This window comes from Trichomonas vaginalis, chromosome III (assembly GCF_026262505.1).
Source record: "Trichomonas vaginalis G3 chromosome III, whole genome shotgun sequence".
NCBI lineage: Eukaryota > Parabasalia > Trichomonadida > Trichomonadidae > Trichomonas > Trichomonas vaginalis.
Genome location: NC_067205.1, coordinates 17,298,698 through 17,314,871, shown reverse-complemented (window position 1 = coordinate 17,314,871; position 16,174 = coordinate 17,298,698). Strand labels below are relative to the sequence as shown.

At 34.4% G+C, this 16,174-nt stretch overlaps 4 protein-coding genes across 4 annotated transcripts, besides 2 other annotated features; all 4 read left to right on the top strand.

Moving 5' to 3' along the window:
- Positions 1 to 4,242: part of a mobile genetic element that runs on past the window's edge.
- Positions 328 to 1,902, top strand: TVAGG3_0718100 (uncharacterized protein; the record flags this gene model as incomplete). The annotated part of the gene is made up of 1 exon (XM_051244025.1): positions 328 to 1,902. One exon carries the CDS (start codon positions 328 to 330, stop codon positions 1,900 to 1,902), a length of 1,575 nt encoding a protein of 524 aa, XP_051090612.1.
- A 1,932-nt stretch (positions 4,243 to 6,174) lies between the features above and the next one.
- On the top strand, positions 6,175 to 6,930 carry TVAGG3_0718080 (uncharacterized protein; the record flags this gene model as incomplete). Its single annotated transcript, XM_001291076.2, has 1 exon — positions 6,175 to 6,930. One exon carries the CDS (start codon positions 6,175 to 6,177, stop codon positions 6,928 to 6,930), a length of 756 nt encoding a protein of 251 aa, XP_001291077.2.
- A 1,677-nt stretch (positions 6,931 to 8,607) lies between these two features.
- Positions 8,608 to 9,245, top strand: TVAGG3_0718070 (protein of unknown function, DUF4106 family; the record flags this gene model as incomplete). The annotated part of the gene is made up of 1 exon (XM_051244024.1): positions 8,608 to 9,245. A coding segment is annotated over one exon (638 nt), but the record flags the coding sequence as incomplete, so codon positions are not given.
- Positions 9,246 to 10,882: 1,637 nt separating this feature from the next.
- Positions 10,883 to 16,174: part of a mobile genetic element that runs on past the window's edge.
- TVAGG3_0718060 (protein of unknown function, DUF4106 family) lies at positions 12,998 to 13,549 on the top strand (the record flags this gene model as incomplete). Its single annotated transcript, XM_051244023.1, has 1 exon — positions 12,998 to 13,549. The coding sequence occupies one exon, from the start codon at positions 12,998 to 13,000 to the stop codon at positions 13,547 to 13,549; it is 552 nt and encodes a 183-aa protein (XP_051090610.1).

Below are 16,174 nucleotides of genomic sequence, written 5' to 3'. Positions count from 1 at the left end.
AATGCAGAAAGCGACAACATTAAGGTGTATGGCAAGGGTGAAGTCACGAAGCCCATATAAAACCTTCTGTTCAAACTGAGCACCAAAAGAACAAAGAAGAAAGAAGCCAGATGTACTTTCAATAACGAACCAAGAGCTTATTGCAAAGTTCGTGAATTTCATTGAAAAACAAACCGAGTCAAAGAACCTGACCCACCAGTGAAAGAAGTTGAGACAAAAGAGAATGTACAGTTCATTGAAAATGTCAAGAAACAACTTCCACCACGAATGCCAAGAAGAAGAGTGAGAATAATGAAGTAAATAGATATTTTTATCTGAAGTAAATACATGCAGAACGAACAGTTAAACGAATTTACTCCAGCAGAGCATATTCATCAGATTCGCTCATATTTCGATATCATAGACAATGCAGTTCAAATTGGTGACACTAATAGAAAATATTCTGACGCAAAGATTCCATCACAACCTGGAACTGCTAAAGATAACACATGGGTAACATTCAATCTCTCACCTCCTGGTGAAAATATGTTGGACCTTTACAATACATTCATTACGTATAAAATGGAAGGTCAATTTATTGTAGATAAAGAAATTGGTTCAGGTTCCAATAAAACAAACCCACCAGGATTTTGGATTGGTTTCGATGACGCTTTCTATGCAGTTGCTGGATATCAAATCCTTGCAAATGGTCGTATCGTATATTCTCAAGACAACGCAAGAGAAGAAGCATATATAACTTCAAACTCACAAACTACCGAACAAATAAAGAAAGTAGATGTTTTCTCAAAGACTCGACATGAAGATGTATGGAGTCATTCGGGAACATGCAGAACAGGACAAATTGTTAGTGGTCCAATTACAGCAGGAAAATCATTTGATTTTAAGCTTCGTTTAAGAATTCCTGTTAGAAGATTCCTTCCATTAGAAGCTATTCGATTTATTCCAGCTTTTGCAGGAAACATTCAGCTTAAAGTAAAGTTCAGTAGCGACGCCTTACAATGCACATCTATATCTGTAAATGATATCATTGCTTTCAATCCAACTCTTAAAGTTGCATTTGCTTCAGATTCAAATCCACCGACAAATAAATTTGTTCCATGGAATGAACCATTCACTATGATAACGAAGGCAGTAGAAGCTAGTGGAACAGTTACTATTACAACTGTAACCCAGCAACTATTTCGAACAAAGATGGATTTTAATGAATGTTTCATTCATCCAAAGTCATTCTCTTTAGACCCTAACATTTATACAGAACTTGTAGAACATTATACAAACGAGGCTTTATGTTTTCCTGTTAAAGTTATGGATTGGATTCCTATGGACGGTTCATTCTCAAAGAATACAGATAGTTCAAGTGCAACATTTACAGCAGCTTATACGCCTATTAATGTTAAAAGTATTTGGGCACTATTTAGAAAGAAAGACAACTATTATGTTAATTTTGAGAACCCTAAGTTTAAATATCTTCAGCTTTCCATGGGAGCTTATGGAAATATGCCTGCAGAACCTGAAAAATCATATGGACCTGTATTTTATGAAATGGTTGCGAACGCTTGCAATACAAACAATGATATGATAGGATTTAATGAAGATGTTATGAGGTCATTGGTGGATGATGGTAGTGTGGAACATAAATGGGATAGCTATGACAACACACATTTCTTATGTGGTTTTCCAACAGAAGTGGACTTTTGCTTCCAGCAAGGTCAAACATCTACTGCTCCAATAACATACAAATTGTCTGTTAAAGGACCTATTGAACTAGCAACTGAAAATGTACCAAAGCCACTTATTGGATTTATGAGGGATTGTTGCTTTGCCATTCAGGTGCGTGCTAATGGCATCCCAATAATAAGATTAGATGACTATAACTTAGCTACGGACGACAGTGAGGAATAAAGGATGAACGTTTATTTTTAAAGCTTATAAATGAGTTCTTCATCAAGCTCTCGTGAACCTTCACCATCTATGAAACAAACTTTACCAAACGATTATGGAGCACCTATTGAATATTTCTTACGAGCTGCACAATGGCAAAGAGCAGTCTCACCAAGGTTAGGTGTTCCACCAGCTCCTGTCAAAAATAGCATTTGGTCAAGTCCTTATATAAGATATGGTCTCCCACTAGGTTTGCTAGCTACAGCAGGAGCAGTTATGATGTTGAAAAGAAATAAAGCAAATGTTGTAAATAATACTGAAGTAGCTGAAGTTAAACAAACTCCAACACCTTCGCCAAAACCAACACCTTCAATGACTCCTGAACCTATGGAAGTACAAACTCCTGTTCAAAAGTCAACTCCTAAACCGACTCCAACATTTAAACCAGAACCTACTCCTCAAATAAATCGTAAAACTCCTGCGTTTCCTTACTGAAAAAATAACGTTATTTTATTTAATATTAAAATTTTATTTGATTGAAATGACAATAAAGTCACTGAAGCAATGAAACAAAAGTTTTTGGTAGAATACATTAAATCAGGAACTATTCCAGAAGGTTTTTACATTCATACTATGAAGGATGGTAGAGTTCAGTTTAGAAAGATAAAGCAACCATTAGATAAAGAAGGAATTTAAGGAAAGATTAAACTTCATGAGGACAACATTGCTGAACTTAAGAAGAAGTTAGAAGAGTTGGAGAAAGGAAGAGAGTTATAAAGCAATGAAGAGAGTAAACTTCAAAATTATTTTTTCGTGTATGAAATATTTTTGTAGAAAGTCACTGACTGACTGTTCTAATGGCTGATTTTTTAAAATTTTTTAAGTTTTTTTTAAATAATTTTTTATTTTATTTTGGATGTAATGACGAAAACTATTGAGATAACAAAACAACGATCATGAGTTCAAGAACTTGTTGTTCGTTCCTCGTGAAAATACATTCTATCAGATACGAGGGAGAAAGGGTAAAGTTAGTTTGAGCGTTTATGACAACAAACATAATGGGAGATATATAAAAGCAATAGATACAAACGGTAAGCGTGTTTCATTAGCTTTGTCAAAACTTACTAAACATTTATTTTGACAGTGACTTTGACTCTGACGATTGGAGTGACAGCAGCGATACTGAAGAATATGAACTATTGTGTGAAGCACAGCAATGGGAAGCGCTGCAATACTTTTGTAAATGAGAACATTAGTGGGAACGTTAGTGAGAACGTTTATTTTTTCATTAGTGAAGTCGTTAGCGAAATGTTAGTGAGGTGAAGTGGTTGGCGGCTTTGTAAATATTTAAGGTTAAGTTAGTGTTTGTGTTTGTGTTGTAAATATACGTTAGTGGTTTGTAAAGTGCAAAACCGTTATCTTGGTAAGGTGGAACGCAGTGCCGCCGTACCCAAGATAGGGATACTAACTAAAGTTAGTTTGAGCGTTTATGACAACAAACATAATGGGAGATATATAAAAGCAATAGATACAAACGGTAAGCGTGTTTCATTAGCTTTGTCAAAACTTACTAACATTTATTTTGACAGTGACTTGACTCTGACGATTGGAGTGACAGCAGCGATACTGAAGAATATGAACTATTGTGTGAAGCACAGCAATGGGAAGCGCTGCAATACTTTTGTAAATGAGAACATTAGTGGGAACGTTAGTGAGAACGTTTATTTTTTTCATTAGTGAAGTCGTTAGCGAAATGTTAGTGAGGTGAAGTGGTTGGCGGCTTTGTAAATATTTAAGGTTAAGTTAGTGTTTGTGTTTGTGTTGTAAAATATACGTTAGTGGTTTGTAAAGTGTCAAACCGTTATCTTGGGTAAGGTGGAACGGTGCCGCCGTACCCAAGATAGGGATACTAACTAAAGTTAGTTGAGCGTTTATGACAACAAACATAATGGGAGATATATAAAAGCAATAGATACAAACGGTAAGCGTGTTTCATTAGCTTTGTCAAAACTTACTAACATTTATTTGACAGTGACTTTGACTCTGACGATTGGAGTGACAGCAGCGATACTGAAGAATATGAACTATTGTGTGAAGCACAGCAATGGGAAGCGCTGCAATACTTTTGTAAATGAGAACATTAGTGGGAACGTTAGTGAGAACGTTTATTTTTTCATTAGTGAAGTCGTTAGCGAAATGTTAGTGAGGTGAAGTGGTTGGCGGCTTTGTAAATATTTAAGGTTAAGTTAGTGTTTGTGTTTGTGTTGTAAAATATACGTTAGTGGTTTTGTAAAGTGTCAAACCGTTATCTTGGGTAAGGTGGAACGCAGTGCCGCCGTACCCAAGATAGGGATACTAACTAACTATATGATTATAAGTGAAAAATATTTGCAAACAGATCTCAGTCAAATTAAAATCAAAATCCATCGTCTAGGGGAACAATATATTCTTAAATTTTTAGAAGCATTTATAATTGCCCGCCCCAAATTTTATGCACAGGTTATAGGTTTCTTACAAAATTTTTCATTTGACCAGGAATTATACTCAAAAGCAGGAATTTCTAAACCATTAATACAAGCAATAATTAATGGCGATAAAAGATATTCGAATATTTTTGCTTTTTCAGGAAAATCGTGTGATTTAACAATCGAAGATTTTATTAATGTTTTAATTTCAGATCAAACAAATCAAAATGGTGAAGAATATTATCAAATACGTATCAGATCTATATTGGATAATAGTAAATATTCTTTCTATGAACTAGCAGTTAAATTTGAATCAATTAATATTTTAAATTCGTGTAATATAGATAATGTTACACCAATCATGAAAGCATTGATAATGTCAAGCCCAAACGAAACAATTTTCAAAATGAATGATAAATTCAATTTGCAGACTTACAATTTACAAACCAAATCAAGTATGTTTTATCTTTGCATACAATATCTCAGAGTTATTTTCTACATTTAGAAATCCATTACTCTCTTCGATTGTTTCAACAAATAATATTATATCAGTAATGAATTTGAATGAAAGCAAAGTTATTCGTTTAAAGATTCATTTAATCTTCCATGAGGCCCTAATTCAAAATAATGATTTTATGTACAAGAACTTTAATGTTTTGAATCAAATAAAAAACAATGACCTTCTGGAAATTTTAGCAAAAGCTTGTTTGAAAGCTGACAAAAAAATTCAAGCAGATTTTGAACAAATCATGGGTATTAAATTTACAGCGATCAAACAATTTCATGAATCCATAGAAAAAATTCCAGTTGATCGGTCTCCAATTACAATAGATGGTTGCCATATTTGTTTTGAATGCTCTAAAAATACTGATATTGAAAAACTCAAATCAATGCAATTAATTCTAATAAGCCCTGGTATTCATATCAATGTGTTAACTTATGAACAAACATTGAAGTTTTTGGAACAAATGCCAGCATTTATTCATTTGGGCCTTTCCAATATAAGTTCTGATCGATCTGTAAACTTAAATTATTTTCTACTTCAAAACGAAGATTATTCCCCTTTAAAAATTTCACATTGTATGACAAAATCGTATCCTTTGAATATTCAAAAGTATCAGATACGTTGTGGATGATTACTGTACCAAAAAACATGAAAAACATAAAATTACCCAAAGAGTTTTCAGGGAGGTTAAAATGGTACATTCAAATAACGAAAGTTGATCTCCCAGGACATCCTCTGCAAGATGAAATACAGGAAAAAATAAAGCATGATAATGAGATTGGTGATATCTTAACTTCATATCCCGGGAAATTTTATGTAAATTATAGCACAACGATAAGAAGTGATAGTTTATTCGTCAATGGAAATCCTATAGAATTTCTTATATATATTCCAAGCGAATCAGGAAATTTGGCGTTGGAGTGTAATTTAATTCACTTAGATGCTACTTTTTCATGGCCGAAATATATATTTATTTTTCCTCGTGGTAATTACTATATGCGAGGTTACCCTCTAGGGATATACATAGGGCGCAGCGAATCATCCGCTGCTTATCAACGGTGGCTTACAGCCATGAATATTGAATTTAAATCATTAAACATTATGGAGCACTTTTCAAGAATCAAATGGATGAGCGATTTAGGTACTGGAGTTTTAAAATTTTTGAATACGAATCATTTCCAAAATTATATCTGTATTAGGCACTATCTCGGAACCATGGGCAATAATACTTTACTACATGTTTTTGCTCTGATAGTATTATTATCAAAATCGGCCCAAGATTTTGAGGACAATTACAAATGTTTTGATCCATCGGTTCAGAAAATGTATGCTACAAAGAATATATCAGATGAGCAGCTGGAAAAATGGAAGCAGATATATAAAGATCAAGAGCATTTAGCAGCATACCACCGCATTCCACCTATAAGCACTAATAATAGTGCAGAGGGTAAGCATAGACACATTAACGAACTTGCAAAAAAAGCAAGAAACCTTTCTACTTTCATCAAATTCATTCTGAATGATACTATCATTAGGATTAATGAATCAATTGATCCCATTAATAAGCAAAAACGCGAGAAGAATGACTTGTTAAACGAAAAATGCATACATTGCGGATTCTCCTATAATGATATTAATACTGATAAGAATCCTTGTAAATATTGCAAGGATTTTTTTATGAATAAAAGTCATGTTCCCTCTGCAGGCATACATGTTATGAAAATAGGAGAAAACGTAGGTGAAATCATAGAATTCCCAATCAATAAAAATGTAGATGATCAGGATGAACTCGTGGATCACAAAGAAAAGAGTTCGCCGATCGAAATATCAAAATACGCAGAATTTATTGATATTGACGATAAAAATAAAGCAGTTTTAGTCGTAAAACTGCTTTATAATCTTGAAACGTTCCAAGATGCCAAAGATTTAATCAATTCTCTGGAAAAACAATCAAAAAATTATGAATCTGCATTACAAAATAAACCAGAAATTTGGTTGGAAAAATACTTGCCTGAATTAATGAAGGAAGTAAAAGATGCGAGAGCTGCTAGAATGAGATTGAAGATAATAAAGAAGTAGAGATGATGAGTGAATAAAAACTTTGTATTAAATTTGTATATAAAAGAATTGTAAAATATACAAATAAAGAAGTGGTTGATAGGAATTTGAAAATTCGTTGGGTGCATATAAGTTTGATAAATATATTTATGAATATTAATGTCAAATTGGGTGGATTCGTGATAGAATGCTTCTGTGTATGTGTGGCGTGAGTTAGCATCGGGTGGTTACGTGATAGACTGCTTCTGTCTATGTGTGGCGTGAGTTAGCATCGGGTGGTTTCATCACAAATTTTAACCCATCCAAATCTTATTAATTATTAAAATTCTTTTACAATTTCTGATGTATTTTTTGAAAACATTTCATATGCAATATTTCTCCTTTTCTTTCCTCAAATCTTCAAATATTAATAACTTTGGATATGAAATTATCTGGATCTTTTATGAATTTTAAATGTCTTTCTTAATATCAAATCGATTAAATTATTAATATTTTCTAAATTATGCCTTAAAAATCCAAATATAAAAAATCGTAAATAAAAAATATATTTTTTATTTTTATTTTGTAAATAATCCGTTTACTAAATGGGACTGTATCATGAAAGTAACAAAAATCATTATTTAACAAGATTCAAAACTGGTGCAACGAAATGCACATTGATTTTGTAGTGTAACAAAGAGAGATTTATTGTAAAAAGTACAAAATAGTATATTTATTATCGTGATTAGCGTAGAAATGTATGAGTTTGGGACGGATTTCTGGTGCATTCATAACTAAAGTGATACATTGTCTGGAGCAAGTTCAGATCTTTAACTTATGGCTTGTTTGGTGCTAACTCACCCAATTTAAGTGCACTAGAGGGGATTTTGTCTGTAATGAGCATGCACCTTGAGTTGTTGCTTGGTCCGTGTACGAAAGATAGTAATTTAATACTATACTCGATTAAATGTGAATTTCTAATTTTGAATTTGCGTTTTTTCCTGAAAATAGTTACAATATATGAAAGAGTTGGCAAAACTAGAGGACACGTCTTTAAGGGTTTGGCTCGTGCTTCATGTTAATATGCCGAAACTAAAATAAACGTATATTGGGGGTCGAAAATTGAGAGCTCATATCTTTAAGTGTTTTGCTAATTGTCGTCAAAAATTAGGCGTAAAGCAAAAATTGATATTTCATATGGTTTTATGATAGATAAGCATTATATTCCCACTCATTATATTCGTAAATTTTGAGGTTTATCCTTCGCTTTTAAGATCATTGAATTTGATTTTTATATAAAATAGTTATATATTAGAAAATAATATGAGTTTATGTGATATTATTTTTCAGAAGATTTTGTGTTCTTCTTCAAAATTTTATTTTTTTATTAAAAAGAATCTTTACAAAATATACATTTACTTTAATTAATATTTAAAAACGTGCTCTATCAAGAAATGAAAAAAAAAAAAAAGGCATTGGGGCTTCCAGGCACTTCGTGCCCTCTAGCCCCGAAGATGAGAGAGGTCCTATAAACCGGAGAAAGTGTCATATAAACATCTGTCATTTTACTCAGAATTTTATACAGAATTCAATAAAAATATATTTTAGGTGAAGAGGTGAGATCTCACCTGTTTTCTCACCTCTTTTCTCACCCCACATGTCCTTACTGAAAAAGTATGTGTTCCATCTGTCAAAAGCCTCTTTTTAACTTCACTTAAAATGCCACGTAAGCTACGTAAGAATATACGTAAGAGGAAGAGAGCATTGAAACATCCAATAGTAAGACTGACACCACAACAACAGTTGCAACAACAAATGCTGAATGACCCCACTATGTTGCAACAAATGTCAAGCAATCCTATGCTTTTAAACCGAGTTGTTGGTGCACAGAGTGGAGGTTTAAGAGCGGCACTTTTAGCGAAAATGGCAGGCTATGGTGGAGCTGCAGACGGAACAGCTTATAACCCTCAAAGTCAAATGAATTTGAGTTCACTCAAAAATCAAATATCAGATGTCAAAAAGTCAAACATAGACATACAGAAACAAATAGGTGAAAACGAAAAGAAACTAGAATATGACAGACACACAAAGAAACTCAATGAGTTAAACGTAGAGAAAAAGAAGAAAGAAGAACAACTGAAAGAACTAAGTACAGAGGAATATGCAAAAAAAGTGTCAGAAAAAGCAGCAGAAGTAGCAAAAATGGAACAAGATGTCATAAATTTGAAAAACCATACTACTCGATATAAAGTACTGAAAGATGAAGAGATAAAACAAAAAGCCCTGAAGACATATATGGATAGCGATGAGTATAAAAAAGAAGTTGAAGCAAATGTAAAGGCAGAAAAACTTTTACAGTTGCAAAACCAAACCGTACAGTATGAAAACTTAGCACAAGAAAGTAAAAATAACGACGCAGCCATGCAAAAGGCAATGAAAAGCGCAAATATATAAAAGCTAACAATGACTGGTTAGATGCCCAAGCCAACGCTAAAGCAGCCCAGCTTATAGGGTCAATAAGGACAAAAATACAAGCGGATGAAGACAGTTCAAATGAAGCTTTAACAAATGCTGACTTTAAGAACGCCTTCGAAGCTCTTCATAGTAAGGTGAAACAAGTGAACGACTTCTCATCTGGAAAGAAACTGAAGTCTGAAGGTTTCGACAAAGAGTTAAGAGAAGTAGCACAAAATATGACGAAAATAACAGATGCAGCAACGAGACAGGCAGTTCAAAGTGCCTATGACGCCGTTAGAGCAACTGTTGTGGAAAGTCAAGAAAAAGAGTTACAACAGACCAAAACAGACCTAGTAAATGCTTTCTTAAGAACGAAAAGTCAGGTAGGACATTACGCTGCAGATGGAACATATGTGCCAGCTGGTGGAACTTATATACCACCAAACCCTCCAAGAGAAGCACCTGCACCAGGACTACCTAACACATTTACATCGTCACATGGACATAGACACAGGCATGCACCAAAACCAACACAACAACCAACAGTTCAAAACCCTGCACAACAACCACCTCCACAACCAACAGTTCAAAACCCTGCACAACAACCACCTCCACAACCAACAGTTCAAAACCCTGCACAACAACCACCTCCACAACCAGAGCAAGGACATAAAAGAAGTAGAGAACAAGGAAACCAAGAATTCTTAAAAATGCTTAAAGAAGACTATGGTTACCCAGATAGTATTGACTTTAGTGACAGATATAAAGAAGCTATTAGAAAGTTCAAGGATGGAAATACTGACCCGAACCTATTTAGCTTTATGGCTCTGCACCAAAGGGGATATAATTTCAAACCTGGAAAATACAAGCTCGCTAAGGGATATGATTTAATAGCATATCATCCAAATGACATGAACGAATTTACTCCGAGATATTTGATGTCAGAGCTAAATGACAATTTAACTCTCTTCATGAAACGCGTAAAAAATAGAGACGGAACGAAAGAAGAAAGGTTTATGAGTCCGGATGACTTAGAAAGGGAAATTGTTGAAAACGGTCTCGGAATATATGAAATGCCAGCAGATGAGGTACAAGAAACTCCACAGGAAGAAGTTCAGATACAACCAGACATGGAAGAAATAGTTCAGCAACAACAGCTAGAAGAGCCTGAAGGAAACGAACAAGTCCCTCCTTTGGAAACTAACTTCACAGAACTAGATGAAGATTTGGAACAGCCGAAAAATCTTGACCCTCAACAAGAGTATGCGGAGAATATGGAATATTTCCAAGAGTCTAAAAAAAATTCGGCTGACATAGTAGAAGAATATCGAAAAATGTTTGCCGACATACAAAAGACTCCAACATCAGATGAAAATATTCAGCATAGAATGGAAGTACTGAAAGAAAATGTACACAAATACAACAACCCTTTTTACTTACGAGCATTTAACGTTCAATCTTCGGATGAACTCGGTGAAAAAAAAGGTTAAATTTCAACAAAACATATAGAAATGAAACATTGTTTAAAGTTCATTCAGAACCTAACCAAGATGGAAACAAACCTACTTTTGTTTCTGCAGACGATGGAACTACAATGAGATGGGGTCATAAAGCTAACCCGGATAGGTGGTTCATAAACTTACAACCACAATTCCAAGAAGTTGTAGACGCAATGGAATTGAATGGTGAACGAGATATAGCTGGTATTTTAAGCGCGGCTTTAATGCCATTGAAAGATATGAAAGATGCAGATATTTTGGACCAGTATGAAATGAACATGGCTGAAAATATAACACCTGACGTTCTAGAACATTTATCTCAAAGAACTACACAGAACCATAGAGATGGTATATTTGGTGAAGAGTTTAGAAAGAAAGTTAGGGAGGGAGAAGGAAGAGAACCTATTGTACATGACCTTGCAAACGAAAGTTTACAAAATGTCATAAAAACTTACTTTGCAGACAATGAACCGAGAAGGGATGAATATTTAAGAAAACTCAAATGGACAGTACCAAATGAAATGTTAGTATTGAAAAACATGTTCCTTGACAAAATAAAACCAACTACAGAAATAAACGACGCAAGACTGAAAGATTGGGTAAAAGCTTTCCCATTCACAAAAGATATAGTTGGTAACATGGAAAGAAAACCAGAATGGCTACAAAAACATATATTTGGAAACGAGCTTATTCCATATGGACAGGCACTGTTTGAAGAGCTTGAACCGGAAACTCAGGAAAGAGTCATGCAAACAATAAGCGACGACTCAAATACAAACTATGACAAACTCTTTCTAGGATATAGGTTACCTGAGATGGGCGACCAGAGCCAAAAGGCAAAAAGGGCATGGAAAATTTGCAACATACTAGATGAACATGAGGCAAAGATGCAACAACTTGAAGCAGAGGGCAAGTTACCAAAGCGACACCAAAGAAGAAGAGTAGAACAAAGTGAAAGTAGTGAAGAACAAAGTGAAAGTAGTGGCAATGAAGGAAAAAGAAGAGTTAAAAACTCAGTCAGGAAGAAAGATAAAGCTTGGTCGGAGTGGGTTCTATTATGACATATAAACCCAACTATTCTATATTTTTACCCATATGAAATGTACGCCGCTCAGAATATAACGCCAACAGTTTTGGATGCTATGAATGGAAATGTTTCCGAATGGTATAACGAATGCGACAATGCCATTAGAAGGTCAGAAATAGTTCCTGGAACTTACGAATATACAACTGCTGTCTTATGGAAACGTAGGTGAGTTTGGAGAAGGTTCTTCAACAACAGTAGATATTGCTTGCGACAGGTTTCATATAATTTCTATTGACAACTCTTTCTTATACGTGGAACAAGACATTGAAATAAAACCTTCTGCCAAGTTGTCTGACAAGAAAGGTTGCAATGGAATTTTCTATGTCGGATACCAATATGCTCCAGAAGTTTTCATGGGATATAAGATATATTCTAACTCTGACTTAGTTCAAACAGTAACATGGGCAAACTATGAATGGTTCGCTTTGAGAAACTCAGTACAACCACAAGCTAGAGAACAAACAGACCAGTATGCAACTATTGAGAAAATAAGAAGACTTGACCCTAACGTTCCAGGAGTTTATGTTAACCTTTCTGGTTCAGATGGAAATGCTGTCACTAAAGTAAAACTGAAACTTAGAGTTCCTTTGTCATCTTTCCTCATCTTCAGGTTTTAAGATACTTGCCAAACTGGGCAGGAAAAATTTCTATCGAACTTACTCCAAGCAAAAATAACTTAGTCATTGCACCAACACAAGACCCATTCACTCTTACAGAAGTAGTGGGAACAAATAAAATGTCATTCGCCGACTTTTGCAAAGACAAAGTTGACTTAGACTTTGGTTTCTCAAACCTCAACACTGAAGTAAACTACTACTTCAATGCTGCTGGAACTGCTTGGGACCCAGTTAAGTTCACATGCGAAAAGTTTGAATGCAAGAGAATAGAAAGCAGACTTGCAGTCTATATGTTGGACCCAGATATTTCAAATGCTTTAGCTGCCAAATATATTGCAGTTCCACTTATGTTCCCTATACACCAAATATCTGTCAAAGACTTTGCAGGTGAAGTTGGAAACCAAAGTGCTGACCCAGGTGCAAGAACAGATATTGCCTTAACAACTGCAATGAAACATGCAGATACTATGTTTGTACTGTTCAGACGAACTATAAATGACTATTCTTGTTTCTACAACCCTGGTATTAAATATCATATAAACATAGATGGCAAATACTATCCAAGAGAAGAATATTCCACAGTTGAGGATATGAGGTCATACAACTTGACATTAGATGCTATGAACTTTAACAACAACTTCACAACAACCATTAACCCTGAAATGCAAAGTTCTATTATGCCATATGTGAAAGTATGGACCCATACAGGAGGTCAAAAAACTCAATATACAAATGGAGACCGTTCAAACTTTTGGCTTGGCATTCCATTTGCTGACTCAGAAGACTTTATGGGTGGTATTTCAACTGTTGGTACAGTTCAAATACAATATACTGGTGACAGAGACGGTCCAGATGAACTGAGAGCAAAGAAGTTTACAAAACCAATAGCACTTTTCACGGAAGATGCTCTTTTGAAGATTCGTTCGATGAAACCTGCTGGGGCTCCTCAGATTGGCATAACGACAGCTTCCATCGAGCAGATTTTGGCAGCAGGTCAGTAAGTTGTTCTTGAACTGACTTCTCTCCGTCAAATATTGACAGTACGCCAGTTTTGACATAAAATTGTATTATAAACTTACCTTTAGAAATATCGGTCAGTTTTGTTGTTATATTTTTGTCTGCTTCAAGAACTTTCACCACATTTCAGTTATACCAACTTTCTTTGCTTTATGAAAATATTTTGGTTCAGCAAAGACTGCTATTCTATAACATTTTCCATTGTTTGTATAAAGAACTATTCTATCAATGAACTTGTATTGTTTGTGTGTGTAAACTTTGTTCTGCTTCAATTCGAAGAGATACTCAAATACGTCCATCTTTTTATTCTAAGTAAAATGTCATTTCCGAAAAATAGAAGCGTAAGTGTTTCAAAAGGTTTAATGGCGGTGGCAGATGTGAAGTTAAATTCACCAACTCAAACAAACAGTCAAAGTGTTGTTGTCAATGTCAAAGAAAGAGATGTTGAAGTGGGGAAACCATACGAAGACGAAGATGGTATAACAATAGTTCCTGTAAAAGAACCAACATACCTGAAGTTAGCAGAGACTTAAGTTCTGTTGCAGATATTCGAAACGACTACCAACAACTTAAAGACAAACTTAAAACTCAGGAGAAGATTTGTCAGGCTTTGGGTATAATGTTAAACTTGGTTGAGCACAACCCTGTAAAAGTGAACTCATATTCATCGCACCTCATGAAATTTTGAAAGAACTATTGAAACTTTTGACAGAGGCAGACGATATAAACATCAAAGAAATAGAACCCGACATTGCTTGCTGTGGTGTTTCATATAATGTCATTGACAAGATATACGTTATGAAAGGAGGTGAAACGTTGAACTTAAAATATAGTTTCCCAGACGTCATAAAAATATTTGACGACCACAACATTTCATTAAAGTTTGTTTGCTAAGTAAATGGCAGAAGACATAGTGGTTTATACTATTACGACTAAAAACCCTGAGTCATATAATTCTATAACAACAAACTTACAAAGTCCTCAAGGACGATATTGTAAACTGACCTTAAAACACGATGACGACTAAAGCCTGTTTTGCTCTTTTGACACCAGAAGACTTGTTGTTGTGAATGGTAAAAAATACTTCTTTGAAGATACTTACTCAGATATACCACCAACAGGTTTTGTTGACTTATTTAATACTTAAGGACGGATGTAACATGTGCTGCAACTAGAGCAGGTTTCATTATGTTTGGATGTCCGACTGAGTTTAGTATAAACGATATGAGCTATAATACAAAACTTATATCTGGTTTTTACTACCAACAGTTTCCTATAACAGGAAAAGGTGTCATACAAGGAATGTCTGTTCCATTGACTTTAAGCACACCTATTTTATATATTGTTTCAAACTTAGGTTCAAAGTGCTATTCGAATGTCGACAGAAACTACTATGACCAAAAGATACTCATGCGTATAAACAACACTTTCTCTGCTGGTTTGCCTATTGTTCATTCGAATGCAGAGTTTTCAGCTTTAGTAAACTCAAACACTTTAGCAAACATAAACTTAACCTTAGTTGACGCAAACTTTGTTCCTGTAAAACTTTTATGTCCTATGTATTTGTCAATGACGGCAGAAAGTTTCGAATTGGAAGATGCAACTGGTGAAAGTATTGTACTACAAGAACAACTTCAACAACAAATAGCTCAAGAACAACAAATGCAACAACAAAGTCAAGAACAACAAATAGCTCAAGAATAAAAAAAATATTTTTTTTTATTTTTATATAAAAAATGTACAGAATAGACGTTTCAGATTTTTATGACTTCCAAGCGTTCAGAAATATGTGTCCATTTAGAGACTATAACAAAGCAGTCGAGAATTTGAAACGTTTAGTCATTTATGTCGACTCTGCCCCAGAATGTTATGTCATGAAAGAATGGATGTAGTCTTTAACAAACAAGAGCAACAATAGTTTCAGAACAAGAATGTAAACAGAAACTTAAGAAAATAAAAGTCGTACAAGTTGGTATGAAGATGTTAGATGCTTGGAATTCTTATTGTCAAAGTTAGAAGATTTTTCAGTTCGTGGTATAAAGTTTTATACACCTTCTCCAAACTTCTATTCTATCTTCACTGGATATAAATATGAACAAGTAGAATGGAAAGAAAATGTTATAGAAGCTTGGTTAGACCATGTCAAAGAAATTATATGCAATGGAAACGAAAGAGTCTATGAGTATATCTTATGTTGGTTTGCAAACATCTTACAACATCCAAGTGCTAAAAATGAAACTGCTCTCATCATAATTGGAAACAAGGAACAGGTAAGAACACTTTCTTTACAGATATTTGTGCAAACTGTTAGAGGGCTATTCGAACCCGAATATGACAAACTTAGAAAACATCTGCGGTAAATTTAACTCTTCAATAGAGAATATGAAACTTATAGTATGTAACGAACTTCAAAGTATAGATACAACAAAGGTTTTAACTCAGATGCTTTGAAGAGTCTTATAACAGACAAAGTTGGAGTTGTTGAAAGAAAGTATAGAGACCAAAGAGTTGTGAAAATGTTGCAAATTTCATCATGGTTTCAAACAACGCCGTTCCGATGAAGTTAGAAAGTTCTGACAGAAGATATGTAGTTGTCAGAACGTCAGAAG